The sequence below is a fragment of the Canis lupus genome, chromosome 2 (assembly GCF_011100685.1).
Source record: "Canis lupus familiaris isolate Mischka breed German Shepherd chromosome 2, alternate assembly UU_Cfam_GSD_1.0, whole genome shotgun sequence".
In the NCBI taxonomy this organism is placed as follows: Eukaryota; Metazoa; Chordata; class Mammalia; order Carnivora; family Canidae; genus Canis; species Canis lupus.
Window position 1 is genome coordinate 21,968,736 of NC_049223.1, and position 20,493 is coordinate 21,989,228.

The 20,493-nt window shown below is 40.4% G+C and overlaps 1 protein-coding gene across 16 annotated transcripts in view; it reads left to right on the plus strand.

Annotated features, from left to right (window-relative positions):
• The window catches only part of BEND7 (BEN domain containing 7), an 81,318-nt gene that overhangs the window by 24,798 nt on the left and 36,027 nt on the right, over positions 1 to 20,493 (plus strand). For 15 of the 16 annotated variants that reach the window (XM_038530088.1, XM_038530077.1, XM_038530086.1 and 12 more), the window contains 3 exons: positions 2,194 to 2,496; positions 5,317 to 5,439; positions 8,730 to 8,995. In XM_038530088.1, the coding sequence (XP_038386016.1) occupies positions 2,205 to 2,496; positions 5,317 to 5,439; positions 8,730 to 8,995 (681 nt within the window). In that variant the 5' untranslated portion in view covers positions 2,194 to 2,204. The remainder of the gene's footprint in view (positions 1 to 2,193; positions 2,497 to 5,316; positions 5,440 to 8,729; positions 8,996 to 20,493) is intronic. The other variant, XM_038530089.1, reaches the window with a different exon arrangement.

The following is a 20,493-nucleotide window of genomic DNA, read 5'->3' on the forward strand; positions in this document are numbered from 1 at the left end:
CCTTTGCCGCCAGTACCTTCCTCCTCAGGCCCCAGCGGCTCCTGATCATGTCATTGATTGAGTTTTGTTTTGCCTTTGGAAGCAATGTCTGTCAGCGTTGTTGGGACAGCCTGGAACCAGAAGCCCCCTTATACTTTCCTCTCCTCCTGTGGACTCAGACCTGCAGCACAGGCTTCTGGTCCTCCACGCAGACAAAGTACGGGGAATTCAAGTGGTACGATCTTTCTGGTAGTTCTCTGAACTAAGGAACAAAGGTCGTGCGTGACAAAGCAGACTTGCTTTTAGCAGAATCGAGGGATTTGCTTTCTTCCCCCCATCCCCCCACCCTAGTAGACAGCACTGTATCACAGTGGAACCTCCAGAGCAGAGGTGGAACCTCGGAAAAGAGAACATCCCTTCTGCTCGATGCATCAGGGTCCGCGTGGAGGAGCAGGCTGGCACTGGCTCGAGAGGCAGGCAGAAAGCGGCTGGGCTGGTGCAGCTCCTGCCAGGGCGCCGGGAGGGCGGGGAGTGGCGGTCACCAGCAGTGCCAGCGGTGCCAGCAGTGCCAGCCCAGACCAGTGTGCTTCAGCCCTGGATGTACTTCCCTGATCTAGAAAATGGACGATTAAAAACCCCACAGGAAAGCAGCTTCTTGCCCAGGCCGTGCTATTCACTAGCCGGGGAAGTGTGTGTCTGGGTGCAGAAGCCAACTCAGCATCTGCCCATAGCTTTCCTTCGGAATTCCTCTGTGAGCTCTTCCAGACACACCCTGTTCCGGAGACATCCTGAGGAGGTCATAAATTTTGCTGGCTCTGCATTATTTAAATTGTGCTTAGTCATTCATTCACAGAAAATCTGGAATATCACTTACTGTCTCTGTGCTGTCATTTTCACAAGTGTTTAGTACAAAACTAGTTCCATCACAAATGAAAATACATCTCCTCTCAAGCAGATACCAGCACACAACAATATTGTAAATTTGGAAATGTGTGTCATCTGTGTTTACCCATATTAGATATTAAAGGCAGAATTAATATGTTTTTACCTTTTTTAAAAAATTGGAGATACTTATTTCAAAATAGTATATAAAAATTTTCTTATATACAATAATGTATCCATATATTAATTAAGTACCTCGTTTGGTAACACAAAATACCTAGATTCATTATACAGTTACCAATTCCACAGAGAAATTTAGCTTATACAATGCTAAGTGCATTAAAACATCATCATATTAAATATGCTGTATTTATTTGCAGGAGCTTTTTTTTTTTTTTTCTGATACTTTCCATAGGCTTTTTCTTTTTATCATTGTTTATATTTTAAGCATTTAATGGAGTGATTGGTTAGAGGAGGGGAAATATCCACCTCTCCCAATCTTTAGGAAGACACCAGCTTGATGTAGTGTAAAAAGATAGAATGTTGAAAATAGCTCCAAATAGCATCCTCTAATGTTATTATTTACGGAAAATATTTTATATCTATATAATTTTAGAACTACCTTTAAGATATTTATTAAGTACCCCCAGTGCAGGTCCAGGGAAGTGTCATTGCAGGGACATCTCCCTCAGTGAGTTGAGGCCAGAGAAGGACAAAGCCCTCTCCTCCCTTGCCTTGGCTGTCTCTCTGCTCTTACACTGTCACTTCTGACACCCATGGCATCATACTGGGGTGCATCCCATGCTAATGGTGCTGCTGCTGTGCCAACCACCCATCCTCAGAAAGCTCTAGGTCCCAACTAATGCCACACATCCCCCTTGGTACTCACACCTACTGCCAGGTTGGTGAGCTGGCCAGCTGGCCTCCACGTCCATCCCAAGTGAATCTCCACAGCAGATCCAAGCACAGGATTTCGTGTAGTCCCATCCTGGGTCTTCTGTCTCAGCTCATTTTCTTACAATGCCCTCACTCAGAAAATGCTTCCAAAGAGGGAATTTGAAGTGTGTTCCTGATAAAAGCCACTCAGGAAAGTTCATGTATCCTAAGAGAATGTAGCCAGAAAGAAAGTTAAAATGAGATGCACAAGGAAATGATTGGTTTCTTCAGACCATAGCCAGTTTTCTTCCTTTAATTTTTAAAGATTCCTTAACTTTCCAAAAGCTTGTATTCTGGACTCAGGGATCTTTTCCACACAAAGAAGGAGTGTGTTTTTTGGTGGCGGGTTATGTTTTGTTCTGCCCATGCACATCTCTTTGGCCCTGTTTCCATTAGGAGATGAAAGCATGGAAATTAAAAAACAAATCACAGGAATGAGAAGATTACTGAATGACAGCACTGGCAGGATCTACCAGCGTGTGGGCAAAGAGGGAGAAAAATTAAAAGAAGAACCCCAGGATTTGGATTCAGTCTGGCCCCCGCGTATGAACTCCTCTGCTGAGGCACCACAGAGCCTCCACCCACCTTCACGTGGTGCGTGGAATGAGTTACCACTGCCCAGTGGGCAGTTCTCAGGGCAGTATGGCACCCGCTCTAGAACCTTCCAGAGTCAGCCCCACACTGCTGGCAGCTCCAACGGTACGTACGGTTATCAGACAAAATGCTCATAGGTGGGAGAGTGTCCGAATGTGTTGTATTTCTAAATGTCCAGCATGGTTTTTGAGTTCAATACATTAAACTCTCCCCTAGTCACCTGCCTCGGCTGAGAAATGCAGAGTATTAAAAAAACAAAACAAAACAGAATTGGGAAGCAAAACTGAGGCTCTGTATTAGAAGTAATGATTTCTTAGTAGAGATTTTAACCCTTTAAAAAGTGAAAGCTATCATATGCCAACATACAGATATTTTTGTCACAAGAGACTGAACTTTGGGGCAGAAGGAATTCCCCTTTGTCACAAAGGAGCTTCTGGTTTTCTGTGTATCATCAATACATCCTCTTATTTTTTTGCTTTTCTTCGTTATCACACAAGTTGTGGTTAAAGGGAGGGACACACATCCCAGCATCCTGGTGACACCTTTGCTTTTACCTCACATTCCAGCAACTGCACCAGATGATCCTAGTTGTAGGACTTGCTTCATTAGAGCTGAAAATTATTCCTTTAGAGTAAAATTTCCTTAATTTAAATTCCTAGTTGTTCAGAAAAAAAAAGATCAAATGGAAATTATTTTCTTCTAAGCTTAAGGTAAAAAAATGATAATTTTTTTCTGGATGTGTTAACTTACCATCCAGTAACATTGGATGTTGCTCCATAAATTGTATATGGATGTGCAGATCTATATTTTTCAGGAAGAGAACAAGAGAAAGTAAGACTGCATTTTCGGTTTCCTTGAAAGTTAAGGATTTTCTTTTCCCATTCATTATTCCTTCAAGAAGGAGAGAACTGTTTAGATTTTTTTTTTTTAACACAATTTGCAGGAACCAATTCAGAGGCATGAAAAACCATCCTGAGATGCTGCTGATGAGACAGGAGGGACCCCAAGAGATGTACAGGAGTCTTCCGTTTCTCTCAATATTGCATAAGCCAGGATCACATTCACGTGCTGGCACGCTTCCAGATTAGGGGGAAGTGGCTCTTTAAAGACTCCCCATAAAAATAAAAAAAGTTCTACTTAACATTAGAAAATGATTTATAACAAGCTGAAAGGGTTGGTTTTGTCCTCTAAAAATGATAAAGACAGTACTCTGAATAGTAACTAGGAATATTCTATATAGGCCCTCCTAATTCACCTGCCGTGGAAGAAATGGCAAGAGAAATAGGACACCCTTAGATGTGTATGAAGTTAGTTCACCCCACATCAAGAAGTTTTGGGCAAACAGCATTCTGTTTTCCAGTAACAACAAGGATGGTGGATTTACTTGGGAAATGTTATTAATGTTAAAAGTTAGAAACATAAATTCCCCCATATTGGTTTGAAAACAGATTTTTGCACTTATTATTTGCATATTTTTGGTAGAAATTCATTATATCAGTTTGCTACAACTTTGAATGTAGATAAATACACCACTCGAAGCATTCGTGATTTTGCGTGGTGAATTTTTTTTTTACAGTATCCACAAATAATGCATACTGTGAAATTAAAATTACATTTAATCTATAATAAAAGACAGAATTGGGCGAATGCCTTAGAACTTGCATTTCCCCTTGGATCTGTGAGAAATGCCAAGTGACAGCAGCGCAATCCAGTTCACAGTTGCCAGGCTGGACACAGATGCTGGAGGGAAGGCTGCAGAAAGAGCGATCTTCCAAATGTTCCACAGTATTCCAAGGACAAGGGGACAATCTGTGTTTACTTTAGTAGGATAGTTTTATTAAGAAAAAGATACTGAATTTAAACAGAGATAAAGAGATTAAAGTGAGGGAAAGGTAAGCTGTGGGAATGGAAGAAAGCTATATGAGGATCTCCTTTGCAAAGTTGAAGAAAAGCCAGGACACCAACACCAAGTGACAGGTTCGAGTATCTCCTCCCATATATACTCCCTGCTCCCCCAGTTCTTCCCTGCCCCACAGACATACCGCCCCCAGAGAGTGATCTAAATGTTTTAATGTGTTGACACTTCTTAATTTGGAGAAACATGCCTAATACTAGAAAAAGTAATTTTTAATAGACACATTTGATTTTTTTTAAAGAGTTTATTTATTTATTCATGAGAGACACAAAGAGAGAGGCAGGGAGAGATGGAGAAGCAGGCTCCCTGCAGGGAGCCCAAAGCTGGACTCGATCCCAGGCCCTGGGATCACGACCTGAGCCAAAGGCAGACACTCAACCACTGAACCACCCAGGCATCCAGACACATTTGATTTTCAATGTGAAACTTTATAATATGCAGCTACCAGGTTTTTCTATAAGACTGTTCTCAGAGCTCGTGTTTTTGTGCAACATAGCACATGTCTCTAGTGGATTTGTATGGCGCCGTCATCTGAGATGCACTGGTGTGACACTGGGGAGGCCTGCCGTGGTGGCACATGGTGGGTGAGCTGCTGTGCACCGGGCTGTGCAGAAGCCTGGATGCTTAGCCCAAGTCAGCTCCTGACATTCAGGTGGTAACAGTTATTGGGCACCTTTTCCTTAGGCCCTGTTGCATAATAACTGCACATGTTTCAAAAGGCTGTCAAGAGGGTGGCCCAGGTGGCTCAGCAGTTTAGTGCCGCCTTCAGCCCAGCGCAAACCTGGAGGCCTGGGATCGAGTCCCACATCGGGCTCCCTGCATGGAGCCTGCTTCTCCCTCTGCCTGTGTCTCTGCCTCTCTCTTTCTGTGGGTGTCTCATTAATAAATAAAATCTAAAAAAAAAAGAAAAAGAAAAAGGCTGTCAAGATACCTTCCTTTTTTTTTTTTCTTTTTCCTCTTTGTAATTTTGTTGACGTTTGGAGTGTGCCATTCTTTTCTTTGATGCTTAGGAGACCTTCCCACGGTGAATTCGTCAGTTGGATCAAACTGTTGTACTTGCAACTGCCAGTCAACGTTGCAGGCCATCCTCCAGGAACTCAGGACCATGCGGAAATTAATGCAAATTCAAGCAGGTACCGAGACCAGGTGGGGGGTACAGTCCCCTGATTTCTAATGCCTATCCGTCCCTGTCCATTCTGGGGTGCAGCGTGACAGTGGGGAAGCCATGCAGTGTCATAGAGGTGCCGGGAGGCCCTCTTGGGAACATGGACAGGCCTGGTGAAGACATTCAAGAGCATAGGTACATGAGGTGTACCATGTGTACAAGAGCATGGTACAGAGGTGTTGCCTCTGAGGCCCTGCTTGGGGCTTGTCTCCCTCATATTCAGGATCTAGAAGCTTGAAGACGCCTCGTGTCTTGTCCTCTTTAGTTGCACGACACCTCTTCTGTTCTTGCTCATGTCAGTCAAGTCGTGGGGTGGACGAGCAGTGAGTCTGCAGGTTGGGGTCAGAGTCCCTGTTCTCCTCATGAGGTAGTGTGACTTCTCTGCTCTCAGATGTCTCATCTGTAGCTGGAGCATTAATATCTAACTCACAGGCTGCTTTTCAAAATAGCAGGAGTTAGTAAACATAATTGAACTTGTAAAGCATGAGGCAGGCAGAAACTACTTCATTAGTGTTGTTCTAAGGCCAGGAGTGGTTCATAGACGTCTGGGTCACCACGATAATGACTGTGGTTCCTAATCTCCACCAGTGCAGGGGAAATGCAACTTTTTGGTCCCAAGGTATAGAAAATAAGAAAGCATTTCATTAAAGCCTCCTCCGGTGAGAGAAGCCTCCTCCTGGAGTAAGAAACAGCCCGGTCATAGACGGTCAGCATCCCCACCCTTGCGCTGTAGAGAGATTTGGGAAGGTCATCATTCAGAAATCGTACTTGGTGCCATTTAGTGAATTCTGATAAAATTGTAATATTTAGTGATGTGGCTTGATATAAAAAAGCTTACTACTTAGACACCCCCATCACCCAAGAGCACATGAAAGTGAGGTGAGCCAAAGAACCTCTGAAAAGCAACATCCAATTGTATGTGCTGAATTTGGTCTAAGCCCAAGGAAAGGATAAGCATTTTGGTCAGGCCAGTAAGCGTTTAACTCATCTTGTTCTACAACAACAATCCATGTTCTTATTGACCTAGAAAAAGTTACTGTCTCTTAAATAAGGAGCAGAGAAAGAAAGGTTACTTCATGACTTACTGGTTCTTTTCTCAGAGGAAGAATTTGTTAGCACTTAAGAAAATATGCATATGAAATGGTAATGATTTATTTTGTTACTTAAGCTCCTTACTACCGAAATGGCAAACTACAAATTGCAACCATTTAAATCCTTGACTGAAGCCCTTTTGGAATCTATTAAGTAAATGCCACTTTGTCACCGTGTTTTCTTTTCTGAACCTTTTGCAGATTAGGGCAGTAAATGATTCCAGAGCTGGTAGGATAGCAGAAAGGATAAACTGAAGAAATTACTCTTCTTTAATTTCCTTAAACTTAAGAATCTGTATTGTGTGGGTAGATTTACTTAAGGCTTATTGTCTATAACACCTGTAGATTTATATTTAGAAAGTTTCGCCTCTACTTAGGGAGAAGACAAGGAATACAATGAAGCGATAAGATCTGGGTGCCAGAGACTATGGCTGTGTCTAGACTTGCAAACTCAGGAGAAAAACTCTGAAAGTGCCTGTGTTCTTTAAACCAAATGCATTCTCCCTTTAATTTAGAATAGCAAGGCTTGGAGAGGCATGAGTCCTAGACCATTGATAATTGCTTTCCTTGTCTATTTGACTTTGGGCATGGAGACCTAACCTAGGGTAAAAATCCAGAGAACAGAGGAAAGTTCTCCACTTGAGCTTGCACACTGGAATCACTTGAGCTTTAAAAAGAAAAAAAAAGTCTCAGTTCCCCGGACGCCACCCCTGCAAATTCCAATTCAGTTAGTCTGGGGTAAGGCTGAGGCATGGACCTTTTTTTTTTTTTTTTTTTTTAAGCTCCCGGGTGATTCTAACATGCAGCCAAGGTCAAGCACCAGTGAACTCAACTAATAACTACACAAGTGGTTAAAAACCTTTTCAGTGCTCCTATGCAGTACAAGTGGTTTGTTTCCTTTTTTATTTTTTTAAGTAATCTCTGCACCCAACATGGGTGCAATGCCAAGATCAAAAGTTGCATGCTCCTCCTCCAACATAGCCAGCCAGGCACCCCAAGTAGTTGGGTTTCTAATACTTACTTGTAAATTTCTCGCCAGTCTAAAGATGCAAATACCAAGCTCAAAGTATAAATATCCTTTATTTGCAAACTGATGGGAAATGATCCATATTTATGTGCATTTAAAGATCTTTAGTTTTCATTTGGCTTATTTCTGTAAAAAAGCAGGCATATCCCATGATCATTTTTAGTAAGCCATATTGCTACATGAAGATTTAAATAATGATGCCGTGTTTTTCTATTACACTTTCCATCAGAATATTTCTAAATGGTTAACAAACATGACTTGCCAGAGTACATCTGTGAAAACTATACTTACCATCTTTGGCTTCCTTAAGTATATATTTAATACTAGTACTTGGTGTTTGTTCAGTGCTTTTCATCTTTGGAATTCCACCTGTTTCTGGATTTTACGGGTCTTCCTGACTTGCGAAGAACTATATCATTCCTATTTTTCCACTACCTAAAACCAAGGTATGGAGGGCAGCCTGGTCAGAACCCAGTAGTGTAGTTCTGTGGAGATGGTTGTGTGTGGATAACGTGGTTTGTAAGGAAGGAGGAACTGGCCCTGATAAAGGACTAGCCGGCTTTGCCTACATAACGTACGAGTCATGCCAGACTCATTCTTTAATAAATGATCATCATTGCTCACTCTTAGTCAATATTAGTGCCTGTAGATTGCTAGCAGCTGATCAACTTACCCTCCAAGGATGATTAGAATCATGGATCATCATCCATCATCATGGATATTCCATGTTTGGAATATCCAAACAAGGATATTCCTAAGTTTGGCTTACCAGAAAGCTTGGACATCTACACCTGAACTTAAATTCTGAGTTCCCATTTATATAAAAATGTCCTGCGACTTATAAAATCACACTCAGATGTTTTCCTACAGCTCAGAATGCCTTCCACGGAACCCAGCAGCAGCAGTGAGTGTAATTATTTAGCAGCATCGAGGACAGTGCTTTTCTTGTGTGTAGAACTCTAAAGTGCTTCAAAGACGTCATTTGATGATCTGCAGGTCCCACAAGAGATTGACTCTGGTCTGCTTCTTTGACTGAACCGTGCTTCGGTCTCAGTTAGTAGAACACGTAGATAGATGGACGATGGTTTCTCCTAAGTTAGACTCAGGTGCCTGTACCCTATTTTTGTTCACTCTTCACAGTTGGAACCCAAAACAGACAACAACCCCCGATTTCCCTTATATGCTCCCAGCGAACTGCTGTCTCACGCAAGAGAAATAAAAAGAAAAAAGTGCCCCCAAAGACCATTGAACCTCTAACTGTGAAGCAAAAGTCTGGCGCATTTGAAACTGAGAAGAAGACAGCAGGGGCCTCCGAGCAGCCTGGCCCCCCAACGGCCGAGCACCCCTCTTCTGGGGAGAGCCGTGTGCTGGGATTCGGCATCGTCCTAGAGTCGCCTGCCTCAGATGTAAGTCCATGTTCTCTGGCTGCTCACACTAAGGTGATGGAATTTTCAGGAATCTTATAGTATTAATACACATTCCCCTTAACTGGTTCTGCCCAAGAAAACTAGAGAAACTGCAAAAGACCCATGGGAAAGAGGAAAGGAAGACTATTAATAATTTCCTTACCTAGAATGTTCTCTTCCAAAAATCTTCAACCTCATTTATTTGAACGTGTTTCCATTCTTTATCCCTGCACGAAGAAGGGTGATGGAGTAAATAATCTGCTCACTAATTTCTTTAACAGTTTTAATTCTGAAGTGGCCGTTTTCAATTTCCTCAGCGTAGAGAGCTAAAAGAACATAATTAAATCCTTTGTAAATGGGCATAAATGAACAGAACCTTACAGATAAGGTCACACCTTTCTAGAAACACAAACTAATAATAAAAAAAGAGCAGTAGTGCTAATTCTATTTTATAGATGCAAGCCACACTGCTAATTAGGTTGCAGTGCATGCCATTTACTCTTTATAATGATAGGTTGGTTAATGCTCTGCAAAGGTTTTTCTATTTCAATATCATAGCTAGAAAGTTGTTGCAGTCCTGGATGTTGGATGACATCTAAGAGATCCATCCGACTTGCCATCTTATAGCTGTATGACCATAAACTGAAGTCCTTAAGAATGTGCTATTTTTGCAACTGCATACTCTGTTTACAATATCTTTATCTAAGTACATTAATGTGAACCCCGTCTGGTTGGGAGAGTTCTTAAAATAAACAAGAGTGAGTGATCTATTATTATCAGTTTGCATAGGATGAGAATCCTGCTGAGAACACCCACGGGCCTATATGGGATTGGAGTTTGGCCCTACCTTTTAAACTTTAAATAAAAAATAATTGCTATTTAAAAAAAAAGAGTGTCTCCTTTCAGATTGCAGAAAGGCAGTTTGCTAGCTTGTATCCACATTGGGTCTTTAATAAAGAGAGGTGACTTTTTTAGACTAGAAAGTCATTTGAACTTTTATCCAACCCTCAACATGAAAGGTTTTTATTGTTTTGGTTTTTTATCTTTGAACGCATGCTAAAATTAAGCAGTCCTTCTAGACTCAAAACTTAACTTTAAAAAAATCATTAATGATGTAATGTTCCACCCCAGGCCAATCAGCTGATTTGATTATATCATATGCTTATTGGAACTAAGGCCCTGGTTTCAAAACCCAAGTCAATCACCTATTTGGAAACAGAGGTGAATTATTCCACAACACAAAGTACATTCCATCTTAAGCAGTTTTCATGAACACTTTTATGTTTTTCTTGAATTTTCTAAGAGTTCATTTCTGATGGACATTAATATATGAGGAGCAATCATTTCCATTGTGTAAATCATCTCCTAAATGGGTCGCTCTAATGCTGATAACTGAACTTTCTCCTTTCTTTATTTTTAAGCTCCAAATATACTTCAGAGATAAATTGAGGAAGATCTGATAAAGGCCTTATGTACATTAATAATAGAATTTTTCTTATCTTTACCAATATCACCATTTTAATTTTGTTCATATACCAAATAAAAATAAATTTCTTTTTATTCATGATTACTTTTGCTAACAAGAGCTGTTAAATTTAACACAGCACATTCACAATTGTCCATGAAAACTCAGTTAGGTGCTGATTATCTTTGAGGAATAACATGCTTCTAAAAGCAGAAAGTATATGGAGATAATTATCTTTACATTATCCAGCTGATAGGCCGTTTGATTCATCTGTTCAACAGAAACAACTGCACCTAGAGGTCTGTGCAATGAATCCCATTGTTAGATGAGGCAATTTTGTCCACAGATAGTGTTCGTTGGAAATAATGAGACCAGCTTTCAGGGTCCCTGGCAGGGCAGGGGTTGGGGTAAGAATGTGTGGATTGACTCCCTTACCTGATGGAACCAGCAGTTCAAAGGCATCCAAATTTAGGTACTCTTCTATTCTTTATTATTTCTTAGCCATAGTCCTCTTAAAATTTGGTGGAAGTCCAGAGGAGAAAACAGAAAATATATAATAATCTTGTAGAAATTGTTCTCTAAAATGGATCTGAGAGAATGTAATATAATTGGATATATATAAATGGATGAGAATTCTGTATTTCTGTATTTGAAGATGGGCCCTGGGAAGTACCCAGCATTGGGAGGATCAGGTCCAAAGTTGCAGGGTTGGGCAAGTGGTCCAATGCTGCCTGAACAGCTATCTGGCTGGCTCTGGTAGTGGATGATGATGTAAAGGTAGAATGGGGCCAAGTAGTAAGAGCCCTAATATGCCATGCTGATGCCCTTGACCATCATCTTGTGGGCACTAGGGAGCCATTGTAACTCTCAAATAGAGGAATAATCATACCTATGTCTTAAAAGTGGAACTGCCTTATGGATAATGAAAGTTGGAGAGAAGAGAGTAGAGACAAAGAGACCAGGAAGAAGAACGTCACAGTCTACTTGAGCAGTGAGCCTGCAGAAGGAGAAAGGAGGCATTTAGGAAGTACCCACACAGAGGACTTGGTGGCTCAGTAGAAAGCAACCCCCACATTTCTCTCTTAAAAAACCAGGTTCGGTCCTCAGTACTGAGGTAGGGGACACAAGGGCAGAAGCAGGCCCTTAGGTCCAGATGGGAAGCACAAGTACATTTAGTATCGCAAAATGGTCCTTAGATGTTTGGAGGGGAGGAGAAAGAGCTAGAAGCAATGAGAAAAAGACATGTAAAACCTATACTTTCATTGCTGTGGTAGGTGTAAAAATTCCCATTAACTTTTTCTAATTCACAGTGTATGAAGTCCTCTGTTTTGCACCATGACTTTTAGTGTCACCCCAATACAGATAGGCCCCACGCAGGGCCATTCAGGGAGACCCCTGTCATCTGAGCGATAATGGTTACCCCTACTCAGATGTGGAAAAACACCGTGATCTCCTCAAAACCACCTGCACTGTCCCTCAGTGTTGTAAATGCTAAATGGTAGAGAATATGTGAGACTGTCCTCCTACAGTGCCTGGCACATAACAGGTACTCAATAAATGTGATTTAGTCTGCAAGTGACAAAATACACAAAATAAACATTTGAAACTTTAGGACTAGGGCTCAGCTTTAATTAGAACCCTCTCTTCAGCTTAACTCCATTTCCTCATTCTCTCCTCGTTACCTGTCTCAATACTCCCACCACCCGGGCTCTGACATAATTTTTTTAAGATTTATTTATCAGAGAGTGAGTGCACACAGGTGCGTGCACACAGGTGCATGTACAAGACTGGGGGAGGGGCAGAGAGAGAGGGAGAAAGAATCTTGAGTAGACTCCCCACTGAGCAAGGAGCCTAACGTAGGGCTCGATCGCAGGACCCCGAGATCACGACCTGAGCCAAGACCAGGAGTTGGGTGCTCAACTGAGCCACCCAGGTGCTCCCAACATAATTCACTCTCATAGAACTTTCTATTCTGGTCCATAATTTTTTAGAAGATTTCCCCTCCTTCCAGCAAGGAATGCCAGTTTCTCCCAGGGCAGGGGCTATATGATAATTGTAGTATCTGTGTGCCACCCTGCGCTAAAATAATTTTTCTCTTTCATCCCTACTCTTAGAGGTGTCATTCCTGTCCTCGTAGATGAGGACACTGTGGCATAAAGGGCTTAAGTACACAGCCAGGTCCGTAGTTGTCCTTACCCACTGAGTGCCACACTCGGGTACCCCTTCTAGCTCTGTTCCTGAACACGACCCACACTCAGTAACCAGTCACAGGATGATCGATATGTGAGGAAAACTGAAAGGTTGGACTAAGGTAGTTTACTCCATTTACTTGGAAGTTTCTAAAAGAAAAGTACATGGTAAAAGGCACAGACTCTGAAATCAGGCTGCCTGGGCAAGAAGCTCGGCTGGGTAACCCCTCACCTCAGTTTTCCCTCCTTAAATTGGGAACAGTAGTAATGCTGACCTTCTAGAACTGGCCTACTGGAAGAGTTAAATGAGGTAGTCTATGTGAAGCCCTTAGAGCAGTTCCTGGTACATTTTAAACACTCAATAAATGTTGGTTCTTTTTTAAACTTTAGCAGTCCTAGCTAAGTACCTTATAAGGACAAATATAAATGTTTGTTAAATAACTGAAGTGTACATATGCATGAACAAATACACTTGAAGAAATAGTGTTTATAAAAAGAGAGTGGCCAAAATGTTTCTACTTTGAGGCAGGACTATTTGACTCATTTTAAATTAGCACATTAAATACAATTCAAGCCTAATTTACACAGAAGCCAAAGCAGGAGCCCAAAACCCAAAACCAAATTTCAAATTTAAATACAGTATTTCCTTCTTTCTTTTACAACTCCATGCTCTGCCAGTACTCAGACAAGGCAGCCGTGAATTTTTTGCAGTCATTGTTTTTTCCTATTTAGTTGGATATAGTAAGTTGTGTCTTCCAGGGTAGATATATGTGGCCCAAGCTTGTTTCATCACTGTTGCTTTTTGTTTGGCTTGTTTTTTGCCTTTGGTGAAACACTCAGATCAATTTTTAAAAATATATTTATGAGGGCCACCTGGGTGGCTCAGTCGGCTGAGTGTCCAACTCTGATCTCCACTCAGGTCTTGCTTCTCAGGGTCATGAGTTTGAGCCCCACATTGGGCTCCATGCTGGACATGGAGCCTACTTTTAAAAACAAAACAAAATACATATATATATTTACATATATATATATATATATACATACACATATGTATATATAATTTTTAATAGTAGAAAACTTTTTTCTCTTTATTGGAATTATTGTGAACATTTTCCAATAATCCTAGATTATATAGATTTAAAAGTTATCAGAAGATAAATCTACCATCAACTGGTAATTCATTGGATTCTGGATAATTTCATTGATGTTTATATATACTAAGTCATTTTTCTAAAAAATAATTTAAAATATATTGCTGCTTTCAATAGAAGTAGCTTCAAAAATCAGAACCTGTTTCCTTAACACTTTCTTAACCCAATAAATACACAATCCACTGGGAACCAGTAAAGCACATCAGTCAAGCAAGCGACTGTTTATTCATTGACACACTGAACTTAAAGCAGATATGCTTGAGAGTGTAGATTTCAGTGCAGACTGCTTGGATTCAAATCCTTGCTTTGTCACTAAGTAGCTGGATAATCTTAAACAAGTTACCTGACCTCTCCAAGCCTTAGTTTCTGCATCTGCAAACTGGGGATAATAAAATATTCCCTTGGCAGGGTGAGGATGAAGTTAGAAAATCTGCTTCATGTGTGTTAGCCTAGGGCCTAGAATATGGTCTATAGTGAATAACTATTAATTACATCACCATTTTCCAGGGTGTACCTAAATGAATGAAATAGTCCTTAACCCGCAAGGAGCAGAGGAGGAAAACATGTAAGCAGTCGTAACAATATGATAGGACTTAAGCTCTAGTCCTGGTCATGACAGTCAGAAGAACGCAGAGGAGCCTGAAAGAACAGGACTTGCCCTTGGCCTGGAGGGTCAATGACAGGACCTCAGAGGAGCAGTTTCACTGGAGTTAGGGTTGGAAGAAGCTACATGGCAGTGGCTAAAATCTTACATCTTAAACACTTGGGCTCAAATGTCTTTAGCATCAATCAAGCCATAGTGCTTAGAGTCATTAATTTACCACTTGAGGAAGGAAAAAGCTAGAAACATCTCCAGAAGACTTTGGAGTGCCTCGTTATCCAAGTGCATGGAGAAAGTTCAAGGGGCCAAGTCGTATTGTATTTTCTAAAGTTAAATGCTTAGTTCTACCAATATTTTGCCAAATAAAAGATCCATATTGGCCCTTTAATAACTTCTTATCGTTTTTATCCAATTCAGCCTGAAATATGTGCTGGTGTATAGACTGTGATAGAACTTTTGCCCGAGCATTTTTACTTACTACAGAGCATCCACCTTATAATGGACTCTTGATGTGATACCTCCAAGGTGGAGCCTCTGCCCCATCGACGCTGAGATTCTCTGTGCTCAGCTAGACCTACTAAAGCAAGCCTGCCTTGCAGTTGTGGTGTATTCTCATGGGCACCCAGCTCACTGGCTGCGATTGTGGCATTGCATTTAGTAAATAGTAATAGGAGTTCCTGCTAAATCTACCTGGAGCAGACCTGAGTTATAGGAAATGATTTCAGTGTTTCCCAAACAAAAGCAGATCACATTTGTGAGCAAAATAAAGTGAATTCAGATCACATATGTGAGCCAAATAAAGTCAGTTATGAGGGTTTTTTTTTTAATTTCTTTTCATAAAGCCCATTTACCTAGAAATACCTCTAACATACTGCAAAATAAATACTAAATGAGAATAAAGGATCATCATATATGGAAGTATTAGGACCAGAAAGACTAAATTCACAGTCTTTAAACAGTCTTATAAATTCCGTTATGTGAAAAAAAATTAAAAATAATAAATAAAATAAAATAAAATAAAATAAAATAAAATAAAATAAAATAAAAATTCTGTTATGTGTTTTCAGTCCCACATCAGGGAGTTTTAGGCCACAGAATCCTGCCTCTTCATCCATGGGTTTTTTGTTTTTGTTTTTTTTTCTTGAGCCAGTCTGAAACTTAACTAGCTAGCCACTGGAGTATACCAACTATTGTGTGTAATTTATTAATTTGTGATTGAAAATCTGAGGTTAATGTCCAATATGAATATTCATGCAATTCTTTTTACTCTTTTAACCAGTGACCACATTTAGCTATTTGCATGTTTTACTATAATTTGGCATTGATTAACACCTTATGGAAAATAGCCTCTATCAGAATTGTTTCCTCTGTGTTTGATATGATCTCTTTAAAATTGCTTTACAAAAAAATAAATAAATAAATAAATAAATAAATAAAATAAAATAAAATTGCTTTACATATTTTACTTCATACAGGGGAATCAAATGATACGCTCACTCATAGGGACTGAAGGGGAAATCTTTTAATTTACCTGGTTAAAGGATTCCCCCACGCGAACTAGATCTTGACCTTAAGCAAAGGAAGGCCTCAGCTGAAGTGCAAAGAGAAGCAGGAGAGTTACTGTCCATAGGGCTGGGTCCGTAAACACTTTCAAGGGTCATTATGACTACACGTGATTTTTGCCTCCAGAACTTCACTGGGTGTGAGACGTGACACCCCTGGATAAGGAAAATTCAACATTTGATACACACTGGTGCTGAGTAGCTGCAGTACCAAAAATGGGCAAGACAGAGGGATCCCTGGGTGGCTCAGCGGTTTAGCGCCTGCCTTTGGCCCAGGATGCAATCCTGGAGTCCCGGGATCAAGTCCCACGTCAGGCTCCTGGCATGGAGCCTGCTTCTCCCTCCTCCTGTGTCTCTGCCTCTCTCTCTCTCTCTCTCTCTCTCTATGATAAATAAATAAATAAATCTTTTTAAAAAAATGGGCAAGACATCATGAAAATCCAAATTTGTAAAGCTAATTCAGACTCTTAACTCTTAAGATGATGACTCTAAGTGTCGTAAATTCCGCCCCACATTTTGTCATCCTTTAAAGATCGTAACCCCTCAGTAAACAATAGAACCTGTCAGTGTATTAGCAATCTGTCTTTGCTTAAATATCAGACAGTGATGCCGTCAAAGAAAGTCTTGTTTGTAAAATGATACTCATTTGAAATAGTGTTGTTTCTGTCACAGGCATCCTTAGTAAGCAGAGATCTCATTTAAACCAGCACCAGAAAAAATAAATAAAATAAAATAAAATAAAATAAAATAAAATAAAATAAAATAAAATAAAATAAAATAAAATAAAATAAAATAAAATAAATAAAATAAAATAAAATAAAATAAAATAAAATAATAAAATAAAATAAAATAAATAAAATAAAATAAAATAAAATAAAATAAAAAAATAAACCAGCACCAGTAAACAGAAGGAAGAGATTCAATGGTACAATTGAAGTTTTAACCTATTTTTAAATATATGTGCTCACTACATAACAGTACACTGCAATTTTCTCTCTAAAATAGAGGATATCAGAAGGTTTCATAATAAAAATTTGAGATTAGTTTTCTTCATGTCTCAGAAAATAAAGCAACACCATTTTTTTAAGGAATTGGTTTGTTGCTTTGGGGTCCCTTGTAGACACAGCATTAGTGCCCCTTTACAAGAGCTGAGAAATCTGCCTAACAGGACCTCAAGATCAGGAAGGAGGCAAAGATGAGTCACCCTTGCTCTCCTGGCTGCCGCTACTACCTCAAGTAATAAAACTGACTTCAGGCTCATAACTGAGTGAGTTCACGTTCCTTGATCTGGTAAGAACACTTCCAAATAACAAGATCTGTCCATCAGCAGGTAGTGGACTGGGAAACACTGACAGCTTCTGCAGTAGGATAGTGTCTCAGAAATCAAGAGACCATATGATCCCAGGGGGAGTCTCCTTGCTCCATGGAAAACTCCAGATATTTAGTTTCAGAAATGGCAGCAAGCTCTAGAAGCAGCAACTGCCTCTGTGTCCTCAGCCCTGCCAGACAGCCCTCCTAAAATACTATCCTGCCCCTCCCCGGCCCCACTCACCCCCTCACCCACCAGATGCTGCTCTGCGTCCAGCACATCTCATTTATCACTTTGTACTTTATGTAATATTTGTGTATGTATCTCATCTAGTGAGCCTGACTTAAAACTCCTTGCACGTGGAGTTACACACACAATAAATATGTCTTGACCAAGTCAGGTTCTCCAAGCAGTCTGCTCCTTGAGTTAGCACAAGTGCTGCCCCAAAAAGTCTGGTACGCTGAACCATGGCCTGGCAGGCTTTCAAGCACACTTCCTTCATATTGGGCTAAAAGGTCTCTAAATCAATATTATTTTTGAATGAATGAATTTTAAATGAATTCTTACATAGTGTTTTGTTTATTCTGACAAATATCTATTGGGCAATGATGGGGCATTTGGCACTCTGAATACAAAAGAGCGCATGTTCTCATGAGAAACACAAACTCTCAACCAAATAAATGCAGCATGGAAAGTGCTAGAAACACAGTTCATAGAAAAGACTGAGTATGTGAAGAAAGGGGTGGCTCATTTTTGCCTAGTACCTAGAGGAGGTCAGTATTCCTCAAACCAGGGTCAAGCCCTGTAGGGTAAGTCCAAAGGCAAGTTCTGGGAATCTCAGGTCAGGTGGCTGAGTCTTAAGCACCTGTTTGATGGTATCAGAATTCAACAGAGATCTATGAATGAGATCAGTCGGTGTCTTCCCCTCTTGACTCCTGAAAATTGAAGGGCTTCTATATCATCTGAGCCCTTCATAGACCTACAAGCAGCTGCTTCTGTAAATTGGGAATCCTTTTTTAATGGCTTTCAAATGATATAAGAACATGATGAGTACTGGGTGCTACACTATGTGTTAGCAAATTGCATTTAAATAATAAATAAATAGTGAAATAAAAATTAAAAATGGTATAGGAACACTAAGCTAAAATCTGGGATCAGTTCATTTAGAATAAGGTCTAAATGCAGCCATAGATAGGCACAGCAAAATTCTGGTTATGAATAAAACTTCATCTTAGATGATGTTGATAAAATTCACTCAGTCTAATATTTCCACATTAACTCATTCAGCAAACATGCACTGAGCACTCAGTGTGAGCCAGCTTCTGTTCCAGGAGTCGGGGGTACAGTCCCCAGCTCCCAGCAATGCCCCTACACACCCTTTACCAGCAGCAGGACCCAAAACTCAGCAGCAACGAGTCTGACAGCACTCTGTTAGTGTAGTGATACTTGCCAAGTATCCAGGGACCAAAAGCTGAAAGGAAAAGTGAAGCAGAGACATGAGATGACTTTGTGGATAATCCAGTTGAGAATTGCTTTTGGGAAGTGCAGCTCCCAAACTGCCCACATCATCTGAATCATTTATGCCCTCTTTCCTCTGACCATAGTGTGCTAGGCATTTTGAGAAACACCAGGACAAACAAAAGTAGTAATTCCTCTTCTCCAGAAGAAAACCTAATCGCACATCCTCTTGTTTCTAATAGGGTTCTAAAAATCTAAAGTCGTACCAGGTTTGCAAAGTGATAAGTATGATTATCTAAGAATAAGCTGTTATAAGACATCTTACTTATGTGAGATTTTCTTCTTTTTTCCTTATGAAAGTTTACCAATAAAAAAAAAGTTTACCAATTGCATTTCTTCATTAAAGTTACTCTTTTAGGGGCACCTGGGTTGCTCAGTGGTTGAGCATCTGCCTGTGTCTCAGGTTGTGATCCTGGGGTTCTGGGATTGAGTCCTGCATCAGGCTCCCTGTGGGGAGTCTGCTTCTCCCTCTGCCTATGTCCCTTACTCTCTCTGTATTCTGTGTGTCTCTCATGAATAAATAAAATCTTTTTAAAAAACTAAATAAAAATTTAAAAAAAATACTCCTGCAGAGTTATCATGTTATAATCAACAGTAAATGACTTAGTAGTTTAGATTATGACTAATGAACTTTTAGCTACTCAAGAATTTATTGAGTACTTACTATGTGCCAGGCCCAAGAGACACAAAGTCTGAGTTGTGGGTGTCAGGAAGGGCCACAATCTAATACATAATTACACAGTATAATAAATGCAGCCATATAAGGATGTCACATAAATACCAGTGACAGGGTGTGTGGCCACCTCCATGGGAAGGAAGGCGTTTGCAAAAGTTCTGAAAATCCAAGTATTCATTAGGTTGCCAGATGAAAAGACAAGCTGTAAGCATCCATGGAGTGCTGACAGAGTAATTATTACCATCTGAGTTTATATCCTACTACTAAGAGTCTGAATTGAAAGACACCTAATAGGTCTTCTGTTCCAGCATCCTAGTCAGAAAATCCGTGACAGGGAAGCAGCGTGACTGGTATGTAGATTTTTCAGTGGTGGTCTGGGACATGGCTTCAGATTCTTCTTCCAAAAGTAGTAGGGGTGAGAGGCAGAATGAAACTGCCAGGGGCACCTGCTCATCGTTGTTGTTTACTTTATGTATTTGTTTACATAAGTTTTCACTGGAGAAAAATATAGTCCCACCACTGAAAAACACTGGCAGAGTAAAAAGAGCATAGGCGGGATCCCTGGGTGGCGCAGCGGTTTAGCGCCTGCCTTTGGCCCAGGGCGCGATCCTGGAGACCTGGGATCGAATCCCACGTCAGGCTCCCGGTGCATGGAGCCTGCTTCTCCCTCTGCCTATGTCTCTGCCTCTCTCTCTCTCTCTCTCTCTCTCTGTATGACTATCATAAATAAATGAAAAAAAAATTAAAAAAAAAAAAGACTTTAAAAAAAAAAAGAGCATAGGCCTCTGGGTAGCCCCATATTTGCGTGCTTAGGCAAATGAAATGAAATTATTTAATGTAGGAGAAAGTAAAGCGTAATGCACTGAGTACATTCAGATTATTTTTGTCATCTTGTTATGATCTCTTTGGACCTTAGTTCCTTCATTTAAAAAAATAAGGGTATTTCACCCAGAAATCTCTCAAGTCCCCTGTAGCTCTACAGTTATATGAGTTTGTGATGATCTGTCTTCTCTTGACTGTTTCTGAA